The sequence below is a fragment of the Balaenoptera acutorostrata genome, chromosome 17, assembly GCF_949987535.1.
Source record: "Balaenoptera acutorostrata chromosome 17, mBalAcu1.1, whole genome shotgun sequence".
NCBI classification, from domain to species: Eukaryota; Metazoa; Chordata; class Mammalia; order Artiodactyla; family Balaenopteridae; genus Balaenoptera; species Balaenoptera acutorostrata.
In genome coordinates this window covers 25,356,891-25,377,382 of record NC_080080.1, presented here as the reverse complement: position 1 = coordinate 25,377,382, position 20,492 = coordinate 25,356,891, and the positions used below count along the sequence as shown (strand labels likewise).

General features: G+C 32.1%; 1 protein-coding gene across 3 annotated transcripts in view; it reads right to left on the bottom strand.

Annotated features, from left to right (window-relative positions):
- The window catches only part of CSMD3 (CUB and Sushi multiple domains 3), a 1,183,499-nt gene that overhangs the window by 736,462 nt on the left and 426,545 nt on the right, over window positions 1-20,492 (bottom strand). The window contains exon 7 of one of the 3 annotated variants that reach the window (XM_007188796.2): window positions 4,811-5,122. The exons of the other annotated variants lie outside the window; for them this stretch is intronic. Coding sequence (XP_007188858.2) covers window positions 4,811-5,122 — 312 coding nt within the window. The remainder of the gene's footprint in view (window positions 1-4,810; window positions 5,123-20,492) is intronic. 3 annotated transcript variants of the gene reach the window in all.

Genomic DNA, 20,492 nt, shown 5'->3' with positions numbered 1-20,492 from the left:
AAGTTATATAGACTACATCATAGTACAACCTGCTTTGTTCATTTTTATATCTCTACTATCCAGCACAATATCATGTACATAGCAAGAGCTAAAACATATTTGATGAATAATAAAAATAATAACAATTACTATTTGTGGAACATAAGCCAGCAACTGTGCTAAATTTTTTTCACATAACTACCTATGAGGTAGGTATTCTCAGTTACTAAGAAATTGCAGGTTTGAGAGTTGAAGTTATTGTTCAAGATCATATAGTTAATAAGGGATAGAGTATAGACTCAGCCTAGTTCTCTGACCTCAAAACTAACCAGCAATGGTGGGCAATTTGGTTTTTCCTTTCCATTGGGAGAAAATACTTGAGATTTTTTGGCATTTGCACCTAATACTGTGTTTAATCCTCACTATAACCCTAATGTAATACTGTGATACTATTTTACTGAGAGGGAAATTCAACCCTAATAGTTCACGTGACCTGCAAAGAGTCTCACACATAGCAGGTGACAAAAGTGGACTAAAATCCAGTCAATAAAGCTGAATTTTCATTTTGAAGTCTACTGGGCACTAATAAAGAAAACTGTAGTGTTAATACACTATTTAAAGAAGAGCTAAGTCAACATTATTTATCAGTATTTTTCTCTTTTACTTGTTTATATTTCAACGTTAAAGACTCTTTTTAAATGGAGAAAACCAAGAAAGAGTTTTCTTTTACTGAGAACAAGTAGAAAGTGAAAAAAAAAACTTTTAAGAGGATAACTTAAGTTGAATTATTGATGTTTTAACTATAGTACTATAGGAAAAATTAATTGGAACAATACCCTCTTGGGATTGAAAATGTCTTTGATAAATATTCTAAGTTATTTTTAAAATTATTAATTGTGCAGCTTTTATAATTAACTATAGTGATTTAAGATTTAATTAATCATAAATTAATACATAGATTTTTTAAGCTACACACTCACAAGTACCAAATACTATGAGCAATTTCAGTGTCTATGCTTTCTTTGTTTTCATAGTGGTAATAGTGTAAACTATAAGTACTTTACCTCAAGTTATTGAGAATAGACAAATTAGGAATTAGCAATGATCAAAAGACATCATAAAAATGAAAGTTTAATTGCAGTGTGAATAGAGAAACATGATGAAATATGCCAAATCATCACAGTACAAAACTGTACACACTTGTATACATAAAAACAAACCTATGCTATCACAATCTCTATTGTATATATGCTTTAGGTGGTAATTAATTTCAGTAAAATAATATCCATTGTATTACATTAATATTTATTCATATGAAATTTATTGAATTTATAGTTTTCTTGTGTTCATTTATAAATTTTCTTTGATTTTATAAATGTGCAAAGGGCATAAGCAAGGCATTTATATCTAGTTTTATTTTGTGAATTTTGAAGTGGTAATATAATAAAAAAGCAATATTTTATTGTAAGTACATGAGAATACTTTTGCCTTTCAAAGTAATTAAAAACACTGGTTTTTATAACTGTAACAAAATAGTTATCTTTAATACTGAAAGACATGGATATTTGATTATATTGAAGAATATAATTTTAAGCCTTTAAGTCATTTGAGTGAATACTCTAGCTGGTGAAACTGTAAACATTTATTCATCAGTTTACTAAATATTATCTAAATATGTCTATGGGTCAGAAGCTGTTCTAGGCACTGGGAATGCAGCATGAACAAGACTCATCCACTCCTTACCTTACAGAACTTAAAGTCGCTAGTTACAACAATTTAAGCGAATTAGAATGATTTGGTTGAAAGGAAGAAGGAATAGCTTATGGGAGTGGCTTGAGGTAGAAAAGAACATGGTATGTTTGACAAACTAAAAGAAATTATTTTGGGCCAAAAAAATAAAGAATGACTGTGAGAGAGATGAATTTGGAGATATAGGCAAAAAGCCAGATCATAGAGGTTCCCATGGGTCATCATCAAGTCTTGGCTTTATTCCCACGGTCACTGGGAAAACAGTGGAAGCTTTAAAGCAGTGGAATGAAGTGATTAGATTTTCATTTTTAAAAGGTAATTCTGACTATATTGTGCAGAATGGAATAGATAAACAAGAATTATTTTTTCTCTAAAATATCTAGAAAAATTAAGCAAGTTAGTTTTGTATTATTTTTACTGACTCATCTAAAATGTCAATTAAAGGACTCACTGCCTACATGCATCCTGTAACTCTTTTAGTGCTCTGCTCAGCCATGAGCTTTACAAAATCTTCCTTGTCCCACCAGGATGGATTTCTCTATGTTCTCCACTCTATCTCACTCTCTTGAAAGAAGGGGCCATGTAATATTCATCCTTATTTTGCACAGAACAGAGCTCAGTGGGCATTTCAGACATGCTGGCTGAACTGAAATTATTCTTAAAAAGAATACTGTTTTCATGTCAGCCAATCCTTATTTAGAAATTTGGTCCTGCTTAGAGTTAAGTCTTTGAGGACTGTTTTATGTCTGAAAATATAGCTGTATATTGAGGTTTTTAAAAAGCATAATAGATATAGGATAACAGGTTTCCTTTACTTCTAACATTGACATTGTTTTTTGCCCCAAATGTTAATAGTTTGTGTGTCAAATATAATAGGTAATGAGCCAACTATAATCACTGAAATAGCAGGTTACTGAAGAAGAGTCAGAAGGACCAATTTTAATTAAAATAAAGATTTGATGAAAGTATAATAATTTAAGTCACTAAAAAAAATGATGAATATAACATTCAAAATGTTTTCTGTAAACATAATTTAAACATCAATGATTAAAAATATTTATGACCAAGGTAGATGGCAGCATTGAATGAATATCATATCCATAAACACTATTTTAGAAAGAATATATGTGAAACAGGTCTAAATGTTCTGAATGCTGTAAAACAGCACTGGGAGATTATGACAACATTTGAGAAAATTTGAGCACTGATTTGGAATTTACCAAGGATGTAATCTTGATGCTTAATTGAAATTTAGCTGAATGTACTTCAAATTTTAGATTAATTTTCAAATCACATTATTTAATCTAAAAATTGACAACTACTTATTCTCTTTTCAATCTGAATTATTTATTCAAGTTCTACAAAATATTTAATTTGTAGCATCAGAGTTTCTCAAATCACCTGATGGCAACTTTGGCTGAAGCGGCATTTGTATTATTAGTTGATAAATAATAAACTTATGTCCGAAAATTACCTGCCTCTTTTTCAGTGGGTAATAGAATGAATACAGGAAAGTTTGTTAATGTTAATTAGCTCATGCAAATTTCTGAAGAGAGTGAAAATACTAAATTGAAGGGCTTTTTTCTTAATCGATATTTCATTAATATTTACACATTTTTTATTTCCCGGTAATAAGAAAATCTACTTGATTAAGCAAATCATAAATTTGATAATGATCCCTATATTCACGAGTGGAAATATTCATGGTAGGAGAGTGAATAGAGAACCAAGATGATATCATTTTAATCCTTTAAAGGAGACTGTCACATGCTAAGAATTCATTTTATATTTTTATTTTTTATTTTTTTTGGCCATGCCACACGGCTTGCAGGATCTCAGTTCCCCGACCAGGGATTGAACCCATGACCCCTGCAGTGGAAGCGTGGAGCCCTAACCACTGGACCACCAGGGAATTCCCAAGAATTCATTTTAGAACGCTTCTTATTAAAGAGAATCAAAGTAAGTACTTTCAGTATGAATTCTGATGGAAATGAGCTTCTGAGATATTTCAGTATGATTTTCAATCAATTTATGTAAAGATGTCTTGATTTTTCTCCTTAGTGTGTACTAAGCATTTGAATGGTTTTCTATTACTTATATCATGTTAAACCATGTATAACCATATTATGTAAACCATAGCCGTTTTGGAGAATATATGATTATGAGTTGGAAATAGAGCTGGAGTAGATATTTTGTTCTCCTCCAAATATTAATGTGCAATTAATTAATATTTCCACTGATGCATATATCAATATATATTTGTTAGTTTCTGATACTACACTAATTTTTTCCTAAACTGTTCAATGAAACCTGCTACCGAGAAAAAGAAACTTGCTACACTTCCTAATTTTGTAAAAGATAGTCTTATATTAATTGATTAGAAAATTACCAATATATGATTTGGCTCTGTGGTATTTTTATCTCTAAAAATTAAAGTAGCAAGTTAAGCTATATTAAATTTGGAGTCATAATATCAATGAATAACTGTTACCTTTTCAAAATGAGAAATCTGTTCTCACTACAGTCATATGGCTCAGGCAATAGGTAATTCAGAAATAGTAGAATAAGCTATATAAAATAATCACCAGACATAATGTTTTCATTTTTCCCAATCAAATTATCTATTTTCTCAATAATAAATTAACATTTGTGTAACAAAAATTTCATGCAAATATGAAAATTACTCCATGGGATAAATCATCAATCAGTAAATATGTGCACTTATTAATAGAAAAATAGCTTTTTTATTTTCATGTTATCTCAATACCGTAAGTGGTATTTAATAAGCAACAGGTATTTAGTACTTATTTTTACTATCCTTTATGCACTATTTTCTTTCTATTTTTACTCCCTCCTCCCTCCAACATTTGCATTGCATTTTGATTTGTTTTTTTTTCTAATTTTTGTACTTTCAAATTATTCAGGTTCTGACTGTTACTGTCTATATTTTTCAGCTACTTTGAACTCTTTCTTTCACTTCCTACATCTTGGCTCTGTTTGAGCTCATTCTCTAATTAGAATCATTACCAAAATATAGCTTTGGCTGTAACTAAATGGGCACAAGTAAAATAACATCCAATACCTCTATGAGTAACAACTGCAAGCTCTTTAGTTCTTTCTATCTGTTCAGCATTTCTTGGTCTTCTCCTTGTACTTTGTGTATCTGCTTGATGAGGAGAGAGCCCGTCCTTGGATGTGTTGGGGTCCAGACCTGAATTTCTGAGATTCTTTACTTGCACTCGCTGTTCCTCGGAAAGTCTATGGATGGTGACAGCTGTAACACTGGATACAGTAACATCTGCAGATGTGCTAGCAACAGCAATAGCACCAGTGGTAGTCCTGTTATGCTCCTCTAACTCACCAGTGGAGGTAGTGTGGGTCAATGGAGAAGAACCTGTGGGACACAGTAGCACTAGATGCTAACTTTTTCTTTTAAATTTTGTTTTTTTTTTCTGATAAGTTTAATAAATTATATTCCCTCTATCACCTTAAGTATTATCAAACATGAAAAGGCAAAACACAAACACGCCACTAAAATGTGAAGTAACCAGATCTGATGTTTGGTCTATATCAATCAACCTATGAATGGATATTATACACAAATATATCACATTTTAATTGTAACACATTAGGGAGAAAAAGGTGAAACAGTAAACCCTTTACATGGCCCTGAATCAATCTTATTCATTATTTATCTACAGATGATTTTTTAGCAACAAATGCCTGGCAAGTGAAAAGTTTTGACAGGATGGGTAACTGTGTAACCACACTTTTCTCAGAAGTATGCTTTGAATAGTCTGTGCCATATCACTTTATGATTTCTGGGAAAAATATCAAATTTTTCTATTTTAAGACAAACAAGTGAAGAAAGGAGAATTTAAAAATCAAAGCCAAACTGAAAACAAAATGATTTTAAAAAATGAAGCTCTGCAAAACTACTCTATGTAAATGTCTATCTTAACCTCATTTGCCAGAAAGCAGTCAACATGATAAAATATTCAATGTCATGAGCTATACATACTTTAGAATTTACCAGGTTGTTTTGGAAGTTGGGTAATATTTTTCAGAGTTTTAAAATAAAACTTGAGATTAACCAATTTTCAACTAGTTAAAATTAAACAAATTGTTTTATTTAGAAATGATTGAAAATTAATTATTAGCATGGAAATTTTATTCATACAAAACTAGCTTTAAAAAAAGTTTGAGGGCTTCCCTGGTGGCGCAGTGGTTGAGACTCTGCCTACCAATGCAGGGAACACGGGTTCGCGCCCTGCTCTGGGAAGATCCCATATGCCGCGGAGCAACTAGGCCCGTGAGCCACAATTACTGAGCCTGCACGTCTGGAGCCTGTGCTCCGCAACAGGAGAGGCCGCGATAATGAGAGGCCCGCGCACCGCGATGAAGAGTGGCCCCCTCTTGCCGCAACTAGAGAAAGCCCTCGCACAGAAACGAAGACCCAACACACCCATAAATAATAAATTAATTAATTTTAAAAAAAAAGAAAAAAAGGTTGAAAATTTCCAAATATCTCATAAGCATGTCACAGTAATTCTCCACATTCTTAACCTTATTAAAGTTTCACTATAATTTTAAAATTGTTTTAAAGGTATCAAATTAGGATTTTCTTTTTTCTTTCACTTAAACTTTTTCAAAGATTGTGCTTGGTAGTACGTAATTCTCACATAAGGAAAAAAGATGTAACTTTATAATAGAAGCATGAAACGGAATGAAGATATACTTAGAAGGATCTTGACAGCTAAAATGCTTAAGAAAAAAATATTGAATTTTGGAGGAACAGCTACTAATTAGGAATAATAATCATGTCCTGGTTAGAAAACTTCTGAGTATTTTTTTAAAGCCAATGAGTGGTATATGTTTTTATATATTTGCTTTCTCAATAAACTGCATTTCAAAATTCTGTCCACAATGTATATTTAGATATTTTAGACAAAAATACATGGGGATATTTTATTCATTTTGCGAGAGAAAAAACAGCTATTATCACGTAATGTGGCTTGAGCATGTTCTGCCTCCTTCCCCTCCCCCCACCCCGTAGGCAGATGCTTAGTAGGACTAGTAATTCAGCTTCCTGCTTTAAACTTAAAAAAGAAGTCAAACATGAACGCCTGTCATTCACAAGCAAGCAAAAGAGCACATGTCTGTTACTAATTCTTCCAGCCTGTGTTTTCATATCATTTTAATTTGATTTACAAATTCAAAAAATTAAATGATTGTACTTTGTGGTGGGCAGGGGTAAATGAGGTATGACAATTACCAGATTATTTTAAAGACTTTTAATATACTGTAAAGCATTAATCAGAAAAAAGTTGCTATTGAATATTCATCCAAGTTACTTTGTGAACATTAAAATCTACTAAGTGCATGTTGGTTATGCAAATTGGCCAGTAATATTTACTAAGCTAATATTTGGTAAGGGTTTTCTTTAATCACATGATTAAGCAATAACTACACATGCCTTACTAACATTCAGTAACTGACCTCATGGTAAATCAGACATTTTGATGTTCATGTGCTCATTACTATAAAAATGGATCAGTACCTGATCCATATTATTCTGGGAAGTTTAATTGCACCTTTCTTTTTGAAAGGAAGTATGAAATCAGGATAAAAACTAATACTTTAGAACTTTTCCTGACTTTATCATAATTTCCAGGCTTTCAGGTTTAGTTTAAAAAAGGAAAGCATTTAACTGTAAACATATGTTGCTAAATGCAATCTAAAAGTATAAAAAATAATGGAATTTGTACTCTCTCAAATCTCGTGTTTCTACCTTTAACAAGGAAGTAAACTGAATAGTTATTTATTATATTTCATCACTGAAGGTCATTACAATTAATCCTAAATAATCTCTTGTATTTGGGTAAATGAATCTGGGGTAATTCTTAGGAATGTGTCCAGGTTGCTTCTATAACTAATCTTTAAGATCTACAGACTAATTCCAAACACCCGTTTTTTGAAGACCCCGAAGGATAAATACAGTTATTAAACAAATTTGTGAGTTAGAACTGATCTTTAGTAGCATTTAGATCCAGGACTTGCTAGCACTCCCAATCTTAAAATCTTCAGTAATAGAGTTCTACTCTGGCTATTGGTAGTGAATATTCAGTATTATTCTCTTAACCTGAATGCAGAACAGGGTGTAATATTTGAATAAAGCATTAAAAAAACATTTATTTAATAACCATTGTATAACTAGCTATATATTTCAACCAGATATTTTACTAACCAGTTCTTATGTTTTACTTATATTTTGTGTTCATAATTTTTCCTCCCCATACTATAATGCAAGGTCCCTGAAGGCTGAGATTTTTGTAAATTCCATTCATTGCTGAATCTCAAATATCTAGGACAGTACCCAGTACACAGTAGATGCTCAAGAAATATCCCTCAAAAGAAAGAATAAAAGAATGAATGAATTTAATAATAATTCTAATTATTATTGTTAATAATAACAATAATAAAGAGGATAAATTTCATGAATGAAATATGACTATAATTTTTAACATGGTAAATCACAGGTCAAACAGTATAATGAAATGAAGAATAATTCCAAAGAAAGGAAAAATTGATGGTTTTGTTTTGAACTTTCAAAAACATCACTGAAAAAGTGTGGAATCTGAAGATTTAAATGCATAAGTAATAGTTACTTGAAGACTTGTGTCAACATTCCCAAACCATGATAGTTTACAATGTTAGTGTGAAATGGATTTATTTAGAATGTTCAAATTTCTGTAGAGTAAAAAGTAGATATATCTCATAATGGCAGGAAATAGAAGTGCATCTAAATTTAGTTAGGCACTTATATATACATATATATGTAGTGGAACTATAAAAAACATTGATTTCCTTTATAAGGCAATAGAATCATCCATCACTATACAATTATATCATATATTGTATAATCATTTTATTTAAAATGTAGACCAATTTAGAATACTAATTTTGGTACCATTTTAAATTGGCAGTGTGTGAAACAGATTTTTAAGTTGTCAAAATGCATCATTTAACAGTTTCAAAATACTCAACATTTCTGCATACATAACTGTTTTATGAGGAAATTGCCAATGCTGGAAAAAGGCTTAGGATTATATATAGCAACAATTCAATATTAAATATACATCTAATTCAATATTAAACTATAACTTACTTTCTTTTAAAATATTTTAAGTATGCTACACCATTATGTAAGCATTATCTTTAATAGCACAGTATTAAATGCATGTTACAAGACATACAACCCAAATTTAGGAATAAAATGTACATTCAAAAAACCCATTCTTCATTAGAAATAAAACCATGTATACAAGATGTAGTTTATCACAATCAGATTACCCTGTCAATTAACTTGCTAGAGATATATTATAAATTTGATGTTTAAAATATAAATACATCTAAAATATAATTTTATTAATATTTTAATAAAACATTTCCAAATATAACAAAAATAAAATGAAATGATTTACACATATAAGCATGCTTCTGTAAATCATAACTATATGTCCTCTTGGAATTATGATAATGGAAAATGACATGTGTTACACATGTAAATTGGCAAATTTATATAATAGTACAATTAAATTATATAATTAAATTTGGATTTTATTATGTATCATAATAAAAATTATATTTTTGAAGGCTTTCTTATTTCAACAATCTGCAAGGTACTAATAAGCATAATTCATGTAAAGCAATTTATAAACGTGTAATAGAAAGTGTCTTAAATAAAAACTCAAAAAATTGAATTAGAATTTCATTTTGATTAAAATTTTAGTCTTACAGATTTTTTTTTATTATGCTATATTGCTTTGTAATTATTGTCTAACTCATCACAGACGTAAAGAACAGAATATTTTGCTAGAGATATGAGTGGATGTCCCAAAATGCATACAGCTATACAAGTACATGTTAAAGATAACTGCGTATCCACAGAAGTAGCTTTTAGATATTTATATTTGGCATGTTATTTTATATAAGACATATATTCTGTTCCATTGATTTTAGCATTTCAAATGAAACATCTGAATAAAAGCTTAAATAACAAAATAATCCTAATTGAATAATTTTGTGGCATAATGATATATAATGAAGAAAAATGCAATAAACATATTTAACATGAAAACATGCAAAAGAAAAAATATACAAAATAACATCAAAATAAAATATAAATACAACTAATGCAGCAATTCTATATGAGTCATCATTTAGATATTCTATAAATTTTAGCATATGTATTTTAATTTGTATGTTGTATTTCTTTCATTTAATATTACATGAAACTTACAGGAAAGTGTCAATAAATGAGGACTCTTGAAAACTAATTAAAATATGAGGGGATGAAGTAAAACAAAGCCACTGCTTTGATACATCTTACATGTTACAGTTAGGAAGCATATTGTAGTTGGGAAAATAAGTATTTTGCATTTTAAACATTATAAATTCCAGTATTCTAAAATCTGTATAGCTTAGTATTTAATAGTATAATCTGGTGGACGTGTGTGTACTATGAATATTCAATTTATAGAAGAGATGAGTAAACAAATAGAAAGTAGCCTTTAAATTGTAGGAAAAATATAAATAATCTACCTTTGATTAGTCATTACCTAATATAAAATTGTCACTGACTAGGAAAATAAATGGACAAATCTTGAAAAAATTAGTTTCTAATTTAGTTTTAAAGAGCAGGTATATATTGGTCTTAAAAAGTTTTGATTTTAAATTAAAATGCTGCATTTATTTTGAAACTAAATAAGACTATGATCTTAAAACATCTCATTAAATAAATTAAGATATTCTTAATTATAAGATGCACCTCTAAGAAAGAAACCATTCAGCCATTAAACTATGACATGACAATGCAAAAATGCTGTCCCCTAAATCCAGATTTCTGATACAATGAAATGTGAAAGAAGTTGATCTCACTAATTCAAGTAACAGATTTTCTACGATCATGAATTAATTAAATAAATTAGGTACACATTAATTTAAAAATAGAACTGAGAGTTTGAATAAAAATTGTCTTTCTGAATTCACTGACATATTGATATATATTTACATTTATATTATATATTTATATCTAAGTTTTTAAGCATTAAATAGGGACACCAATATTAACTTTTGCAAGTGGATTTGTTATTGTTTATCAGATGCAAGTGATCTTAAATGAATAAATACTTGCAATCTAAGCTGAAACTGATGATAGCAAGATTTAGTGATACATTTACTAAATCCACACTTACTATGAGTAAATAAATGATTATAAAACAAATATTCAACAAAATATGTGCTAATGCCAAGTTGTTTATATACAAGATAAAAACTCCATATTCTGAATTGTTTGCAATTTTGATAAACCCACATGCCAAACAACCATAAATATCTTTATCTAAATGAAACATAGAAAATACCAAGTTTTAGAAAGCATACAGAGAGTACTCTGTTGGTCTACCACAACAAAACTACGTGTGTGTGCGTGTATGCATATATACACACACACATATATATGTATATGTGTATATATGGTAAATACATATATGTGTCATATAACATATGTTATATATGTTATATAGTATAAATCTATGAATGTTACACTAAATATCCTCACAGTTTGTCACAGAATGTGAGAGAAGAGACATCTAATTTCTTAGTACTAAAAATATAGTAAGCTCATGCGAGGGAAAATTTAAGTAGAGGGCTGTATGAGTCTTGAAGATTTTCTGTCTCAAAGAGCCATTTCTTGCTTCACCTAGTTGATTAAAGTGAAGTTGCAAAACGAAGCGTCAGCATCTTATCACTCCTTTTCATACATTTTTGGAAGTCTCAACAATGTATAGTGGTAGGTCCAAGGTGTCTTTTTTTTATTTTAATGTGCCCAGTCACAAACACACACACCACTCACAAGAATAAATATTCACAAAATGCAAACTGAAGCCTTTTTTGTGTAACTAAGCATAATGTTAATCCATAAAGTCACAATACTGGCAATAAAACTTGAACACCTAGCTTTGAAGTAAGATTCACAACATCCTTGTCATATTTCATAAGAATAAAAGGATAGAATGTCCCTTCACACTTTTCTAAAACCATCTCCTAGAATCCTGCATTTTGAGACCTCTTTCTTGTAACAGCTCTTATCTCTTAGCAAAACTAGAAGGACACATTCTGGGTTTCCCCAAAACAAACAAAATGTAACTTAACACACACTTGTTTAATTTCCTTCCACACAAAATCTTGTGGAGTAGCTGCCAGTTCTCATGGAAGATTTAAAGGCCTTGTTAGCAAAAAGGGATACCATATATCTTTCATTCCAAAGTGTAATATAAGGAACTCCTTCACTTTCAGAACATTGCTGCTTCTAACAACTGATATGTATTAATGATGTTCTGAAAGTAGAATTCATGTCTTATACATGTATATCTCTCACTTCCCCTTGAATGTTTCATATATATATGAGGGAAGAATGAATGTGGATAAATGTACTTCTCTCTTATTTTTCAAAAATATAAACATTTCATCTTATGTTTAATTAATAGTTATTGAGTGTTAAACGTATTTTAAGGATATAAATATAAGAAAGAAATTGGACCTGTTCAGATGTATTTAAACAATATAAAAACATAATTATAATATAACTGCAATTAATATTGCATGTGCTAGAACATAAGTAATGAAAAGAGGAAGGCACATCTAAGAACACATAAATCACTCTTTCATTTGTGTTTTCTCAAATGAGGGTAGTGTTTCCCTTTTCTTCCATTCTCCAGCACCTTTTTCCCTCCAAAAAAATATTTTATAATGATGATATTTGGTACTGTGAAGGGGAAGGGAAAGAAGTAAGGGAAAGGAACTGGTGGAGTTACCCTTTATACATATCATGGTTGAAAGAAAAAATAAAAGAAGGCTTTACCCTGACCTAGCTCATCATGTCCCTGAGTCCTGCTTACTTTGACTATCTCAGTGTATCCATGTTTATCCTTTATTTCCTTCTATAATGGCCTTCTAGTTTGGGGAGGGCAGGGGGGTTGTCATTTTTTTACTAATTATAAGTGTTCCTCTTTTTTTAATACCTAAAGTATAAAGTATACCTAATGCTGGTTTTACATATGTGATATAATTTAAAGGGAACCAAGGAACTATTTCTCTCTGTGTATCCAAATGCTACTTAAAAAAAAAGATGCTCTTTAGGATTAGGCATTGTTCTCTCATAATTGTTCTCTTATCGGACAAATGCTTTTTTGGTTGAGAGAACACACATATTAGAGTGATTGCTCAACTATTTAGTTTGAATTAGTTTATTGTACAGTTTTCTTCTCCTCAAAAGAAATAATAGGGGCAGTTTGAGAAATATATGTTTTGGCGAAGTGTGTGAAGCTTGCAGTAAGATCACTGAACACTACTTGTTGAGGCATTTATCATTGGTTCATATCTGATCCCATGTGGTTGTTATATGATTTGAAAGAACTAGGTTCATTATTAACAGGTGGGTGTAATGGAGGTGTGGGCAGATAGGAAAGGGCTGACATTCTGGAAGAAAGACTATTATGGTATTTATTGTGGAAAGGTTGCTGAGCAACTGGTGAATATCTGCATAATATGCTGAAGTAGAGCAGCCTAATAAGAAACTCTAGCCAAAAAAAGTCTTATTTTCCTGCATCAACACTCTGTAAAACACTTTTTATCCTGTAGCAGCTAATTAATTAGTAGCAGGAGTGATTTTCTTGGAAAAAAAATACCAATCTTGGCTTTAAAAAGTAGCATGTTGAAGGAAAGTTTTTTCAAAACCTTTAGAAATGGTAAGAAACTTGAGTCTACCATTAAAGGTTACTATTAACTGGATAGGCAAATATACGTTATATATTGGGGTATTATATATAATTATATGTTGGGGTATTTAAAATATATATTTCCACATTGAAAGGTAAATCTTCATATTTCTTCATGTAATTATTCTGTCCAGTTCCTTTCTTACAAAGACTACATTTTATTTCAAGACTCTAAGTAAAAAGACTGTCTTTTAATACCATCAATAAAACAAAGGTATGAAGCCTATAAAAGCCTAACAATGAGTAAGAGTATTCTATTTGATTACGATCATACACAGTTTAATTGACTGACTTTCGGATGAAAAATATTAATTAAAGAAAAGGAAGTTTTCTTAATCATTAAAGTGGTTTAAAATACCTAAAAGTTTTATATCTATCCAGATGATTTTGGTATATTCCAATTACAGGCAATAATATGAATATCAAATCATTTTTCTCACGTATACTTTTAACTTCTATAAGGATGATGGAGACTTGGCTTTTCACCTGTGGAATGGTATCTAATCTCCCCAAATTTCTGAATACAGGTGATTAAAACACCATAAATATATTGGTCATTCTAATGGTTACTTTAAATGACTAGATAACAGACTATTTAAATAAACATGTTATAAAGAGGAATCAACATTTACTGAACATTTACTGTGTTACAGACACAGTCCTAAGTACCTATGAGCTGAGGATATTAAAGCTCAGAGTACTTTCAAAACATACACTAACTCACTTTGCTAGTAAATTAAAAAGCTAGGACTGGACCCAAATTGTATAATCCCAAAACCACAGTCTTAACTCCTGAAATCAGTACACCTCTACTTAGCCTCCCCAATACAAAATAGTGTGTAAACACTTGTGTCTCAATCAACTTATAAGTTATTTATTTATGTTTTTTCTTCCTTGTATTTCTTCCCCCTCCTTCCCCAACACATGTCTGACTTTTACCAGGTCTCTCTTGCAACTCCCTTGCCTCAGGGAAGGATGGTTCTGCAGGACTAAAAGAGACATTTGCTCTAAGATCTCTCCATGGCTTTTGTTTCCTAACAGTCTAGGATTCTTGAGGGGATTATCAAGTGACAGGAGAGAATCAATGACTTGGGTAGAGGTTGGGGGCCAAGGAGAGGCACTGAAGATGACGTACACAACCTCCCTACTGCATCTCAGGAAGTGGAAGAGTCCAGGAACCTGCACTCTCACCTTTGGCTAAGATTTTCTACTCAGGCTTGTCATGGGAAGCACAGGATCACCTGATTTCATGGGAAATTCAGGCTTGGACAATGATGACAGGGTGCCACTGTCCAAGCACTGCAAATGCCCCCTGGATTCTTCTCCAACTCAAGGGAAGAAGAAGGTGCCAATGTTTTTTCTATCCTCACACACAATGACCTGGATAGAATTCTCCTGTCAGGGACAATAAGGTCTCTCAAATTTATCTGAATTTAAGAGAATAAAGTGACATTTCTTGCTCATGCAAGTCCGTAGATTAAATTTCATACCTGTTTCACTTGCAAATACAGCAAAAGTATATACACACCCCAACAGCCTATCTTGTTTTTTAATAATTCAATTTCAGCTTGACATGATGCCTCTGTGTTCTTACTATTTCCTCCTTTAACTATTATAGTTTTTCCTCTCATAACAGTTCTTAGTAATCTAATTTCACTTATCTTTGAAAATTATTTGCTGCTTAATAGTTACAAGACTTGTATTACCACCCCTAACCCTTCTTACCATGTTACTAAATTGGATCACTTTTTTTTTTCCTTTCTGCATGAACAAAAGCTTCTGTAAATTTCTGGTTCCTAACTTTTACCTACAAGGACTTCTCTAATCTTCAGAAAATTTCATAGGAGAAAAAGTTTTTCTTAGCTTCACATAAATTTTATTATTTATGGAGAGTAGATACTTTACTATGAGGACTTTTGCCCTAAAGACCCAGGAATCAATTAGTCCTAAGCAACTATTCCTCACTGATTCCAAGTTCTAATAATCATAGCCTCTAACAATTACGGATCACTTACTTCATGTAAGTTCTATGACAAACATTTTCCATTTAACCTTCAAAAATCATATGCAGCAGATACAATTAAAATTAATATAGTCCAGGATAAATAACTTGATTAAGGGCATTCATTCATGTATTCACTCAAGGGTTTATTGTCTCAAGTCATTCATTCAGGTATTCATCTAACAAGAATATATTGAGTGCCCACTTTATGTCCGTCAGGCACTGAATAATTCAGAGGTGAGTAGTACAGACAGTACGTTTCCTAAGAAAGATTACATTCAAGTGGAAGAGATGAAGAATGGACAGATTAATATAATAGCTAGTAGTGAAACACAAAGTGACATTTGAGCTAAAACCTTAATAAAATGAAAGAATGGGAAATAAAAATAAAAGACTTGATACATCTGGCACTTTTATTCAGACTGTCAAATTCCATAGCTTGTGTTCTTAATCTTGGTGATATACTGCTTCCTATTCAGTCAGAACTTGGGAATTTCACTTTATTTCTCTATAACTATGTTCCACAGTCTCTCGTGCTCTATATTTCTATGAAGTAATATGTATTTTCCTTCGAGACAATATTACATTTTGAGAGTAAAATTTATATATTTGAATTCACATTTAAGGAATAAAAATTAAAATAATAGCAATAGGGTCACTAATTTTATTCAATGAACACATCTATATTAAATTGCTAGCTAGCCATTGTTCAATGCTAGGATACAATGATGAGTGAGAGAGATAATGTAAACATAAAAGTCTGTCATACAAAGTGAAGTAAGGCAGAAAGAGAAAAACAAATACCGTAAGCAGCTGCATAGCACAGGGAGATCAGCTCTGTGCTTTGTGACCACCTAGAGGGTGGGATAGGGAGGGTGGGAGGGAGATGCAAGAGGGAGGAGATATGGGGATATATGTGTATGTATAGCTGATTCACTTTGTTATAGACCAGAAACTAGCACACCATTGTGAAGCAATTATACTCCAATAAAGATGTTTAAAAAAAAAAAAAAGAAACAACAAATACCATATGCTAACCCATATATATGGAATCTGCAAAAAAAATTGGTCTGATGAACCTAAGGGCAGGACAGGAATAAAGACGCAGATGCAGACGTAGAGAATGGACTTGAGGACAGGGGGAGGGGGAAGGGTAAGCTGGGACGAAGTGAGAGTGGCACTGACATATATACACTACCAAATGTGAAATAGATAGCTAGTGGGAAGCAGCCACATAGCACAGGTAGATTATCTGGGTGCTTTGTGACCACCTAGAGGGGTGGGATAGGGAGGGTGGGAGGGAGACGCACGAGGGAGGGGATATGGGGATATATGTATACGTATAGCTGATTCACTTTGTTATACAGCAGCAAGTAACACAACAATGTAAAGCAATTATACTCCAATAAAGATGTTTTAAAAAAAGTAAATTTTAATTAAAATAAAAGTAAAAAAAAAATAGACAAACAAGAAAAAACAATAAAATATGACTGCACTATGTTGGTGTGTTAGATTAAATGTGGCCACACATTCTTTGCAACTCTTTCCATCAAGAGGTACAAACTATTTCCCTATGCCCTTGGATCTAAGTAGTCCTCCTGCCTTACTATGACCAACAGAGTAAATCAGAAGTGATATTGTGTAATTCTTGTGTCTCAGTTCCAACAGTCCTTATAGCTTCCACCTTGGCTGTCTTGGAATGTTTCCCTGAGACTACCATAGAAGGAACTATGTCTGGCCTACTGGAAAATGAGAGGCACATGAAGGAGAACTGAAGTACTCCAGTTGAGAATATTGAGGCACTTCAGTGAGTGAGGCCATAGTGGACCTTGCAGTCCAGTAAACCCTGCAGCTTAATGCAGCTATACATGTGAGCCCAGAAACATCCTGCAAACCAAGAGAATTGTGAGAAATAGTAAAGTATTGTTGTTTTAAGCCTCTAAGACTTGGGGTGGCTTTTACAAGCTATGGTTAATTGACACAATATGTGAAATGCAGAATTTTATAGAAATACATAATAGAAACACTAATTTGGTCTTGGGGATGACTTAATAAAGAGAAGCTTTCTGGAGGAAATATTTTATACTGAAAGCAGAAACATGACTAGGAATTTCCAAGGTGAAGACAAAGGAAAGAGATGGTCTAGACAGAGTGTGCTCTATGAATAAAGGTCATGAGACAAGACAGATTTTGTTAGCTTCTAGGAATTAATGGTCATTAGTATGGGTAAAACAGACTGCAAGCAGAAAACTACTAGAATTTAAGATGAAAATATAGGTAGAGGGCATATTGTAAGAACATGGTACAGCAGATACGGTACAAGGCATGAGGTGATATCTGAACTTTGTATGAATCCAACAGAAACAGTCCCTTGATTCTACTCACTCTAATCAGCACCACATTTCTCTCATCCCTTCTCAGAACCAAATGTGTTTCTTGAAAGAAAGTATTATTATGATAATATGGATTCTCTTTCCACTGATGGAAAACATAAAAAGCATTCTTAAGATTAAAAAGTAAACTTCTAGTAATTCCAAAATGTGGTAACCGTGGGGTCATCTCTAAAACAAAATTTAAAATTATAAAATATTTGCATTTTAACCCACAAGTCTTATATGTCTGTATTCATTTCCCTTTGTTGTCATTTTTCTATTTTCCAGTGCCACACCTATGAGGACCTACTTCATCCAGTTTTTCAAAATAGTAGGTGGAATTCTTTGTTGAAGTAAAAATATATTTCACAACAAGGTCAAACAAAGTCTTTCATTAGAGGATGAAATTTGTGCTACAGAATTTCAGTCACTAGCTAGAAGGCTGCATAGAATTGGGGCAGATGTTGGGGGTTCTCAGAGCCCCCATCATGTCATACAGTCACCTACAGAGTCTATCTGCAAAAAGTCAGCTCGAATGTATCTTTATGTGTAATTACATTCAAAATATGCTCTCAAAAATTGTATTTTCCTTTCAGAAAGATGATTTCTGCTATAAAATGTCACTGAATCTGTGCAGTTTCTGGCTTTCCTGGTACAGAGAATACTTTTATATTCAGACGAATAACTTCTAAAGTTCATTTAAGATGAAATTTCACATGGTGTGCCTTGAAACAAATTAGAATTAAAAAATAGTATGCCAGTCAGTCAATAACATAAACTGAGGTTTGCAATATAGAAGAGAATGAGATACTTAAAATATTATTTTGTGATCCTAAAATAGTACATACAAATTATATACAGTACATTTTCTTGAGTTGGCCTAGTGAAGTGATCTATAGCAATTAAAGATTATTTATAACATGACTACATCTATACTTTTGCTTTTTGAAAAATATGATTATTTACAATCATTTTTAACACCACTTCACAGATGAGACAGAACACTGTTTTGCAATTAGTTCTCGGTTCAATACTGGCTATGCTGAAACTAGGAATAAAATTGTGGGTGATTTGCCTTAATTTCCTCATTTATCATAAAAAAGTTTGGACTGAATTAGTAGTTCCTAAATCTGTCACTGTGAAATGCTCCTTTCATTACATTTCCCTAAGAAACTATTTTTTGGAAAACTTCTGTCTTACAAATAAACTAAATCACTTTCACAGTAAGAAATGGATGCTCATTTTAAAAAACCAATCATGTCACCTGGTAATCAGCACTTCTAATCACCATGAGGCAACCAATATATCACTGTGTTAGTTATAGTGCTAAGCAAAGAAAAATGGTATTTTAGTTAGCATGTGATACACTGTAATGGGTAAATTTTAAATAAGCTTTTTGAAATAATGAAAATAATGGACCATTATTATTCTTCCAGGGAATCTCAAAAAGGAATCACTGGGCTATACAAGATGTTTAAGGTCCTTTCCAGCTCTACAAACCTATGAGTATAGAAAACTGAATTTAAATAATACACTTATTTTAATATGTTGTTCATCTGCCATCCTCTCTCTCTCTCTCTCTCTGTTTCTCTCTGTCTCTGTCTCTCTCTCCCCCCACTCCTCTCCCTCACCTCCTTCCTCCTTCCCTTTCTCTCTTTGCTCTTTCTGTTTTTCTTTCTTTCCTCCTACAACTGTACTAGACATTTAATACATTCCAGGCCTTCCTCTGGTTGCTAAAATGATCAAAGGAAGGGAAGAGATATCAAGAAAGTACATATGGTGATTTCAGCAATGTTAGCACTATAAAGGCACAAATATAGGAGGCAGAGTGCCTAGGTTGTTGAGGGTAGCCTAAATCACACTGACTTATCCTCTCTAAAATGGAGATTTTTGTGCTGACTCCTGAATGGTACCAAAAAAAAAAAAAAAAAGCCTATCACAGGAAGACTTGAGGGAACACTTTTCCACTCAGAGAAAATGGCAAATACAAAGAACCTAAGACAGAAAAGAAGATGGTATGTCTAAGAGGGCAGTGAGAAAATGTTAAGTAGTAGGAAATGAGGGACTTGTGTGCCATTTTAAGAAGTTTGGGTTTTATTTTCTAATTTATTCTAAGTAAGTAATATAAGGGAAGAGCTGATTTAAATTTAAACAAATCACTTTGCTATTAATGTGCATGTGTGTGCATGCTCATGTATGTGTATATGTGTGCATGTGTACCGGGAGTTGATTATGGTAGTAGTTTGCTGCTACGACAAGAAATATGTGACAAAGTGGCATGTGGAAGAAAATGAGGTAGGTTTCCTGGCTTTTTTCCCACTAGAGCACTCCAAAGATGAAAAAGTCTGAAAATAGCTACTACAGAGCTTCTGCACCAGACTTCATATTTGCAAAGGTTGAAAATGTAAATACATCAGACCAGAGAGTCCATATTAAGAGCCAAGAGCAGATCCATGCAGAATGAGGAACTGCCTGGGATGATACAGGAAGTATAATGAGTACTGAGGTTCAAAATATATCCAAATGGCTAATTGAAACCAATGTTCCAAA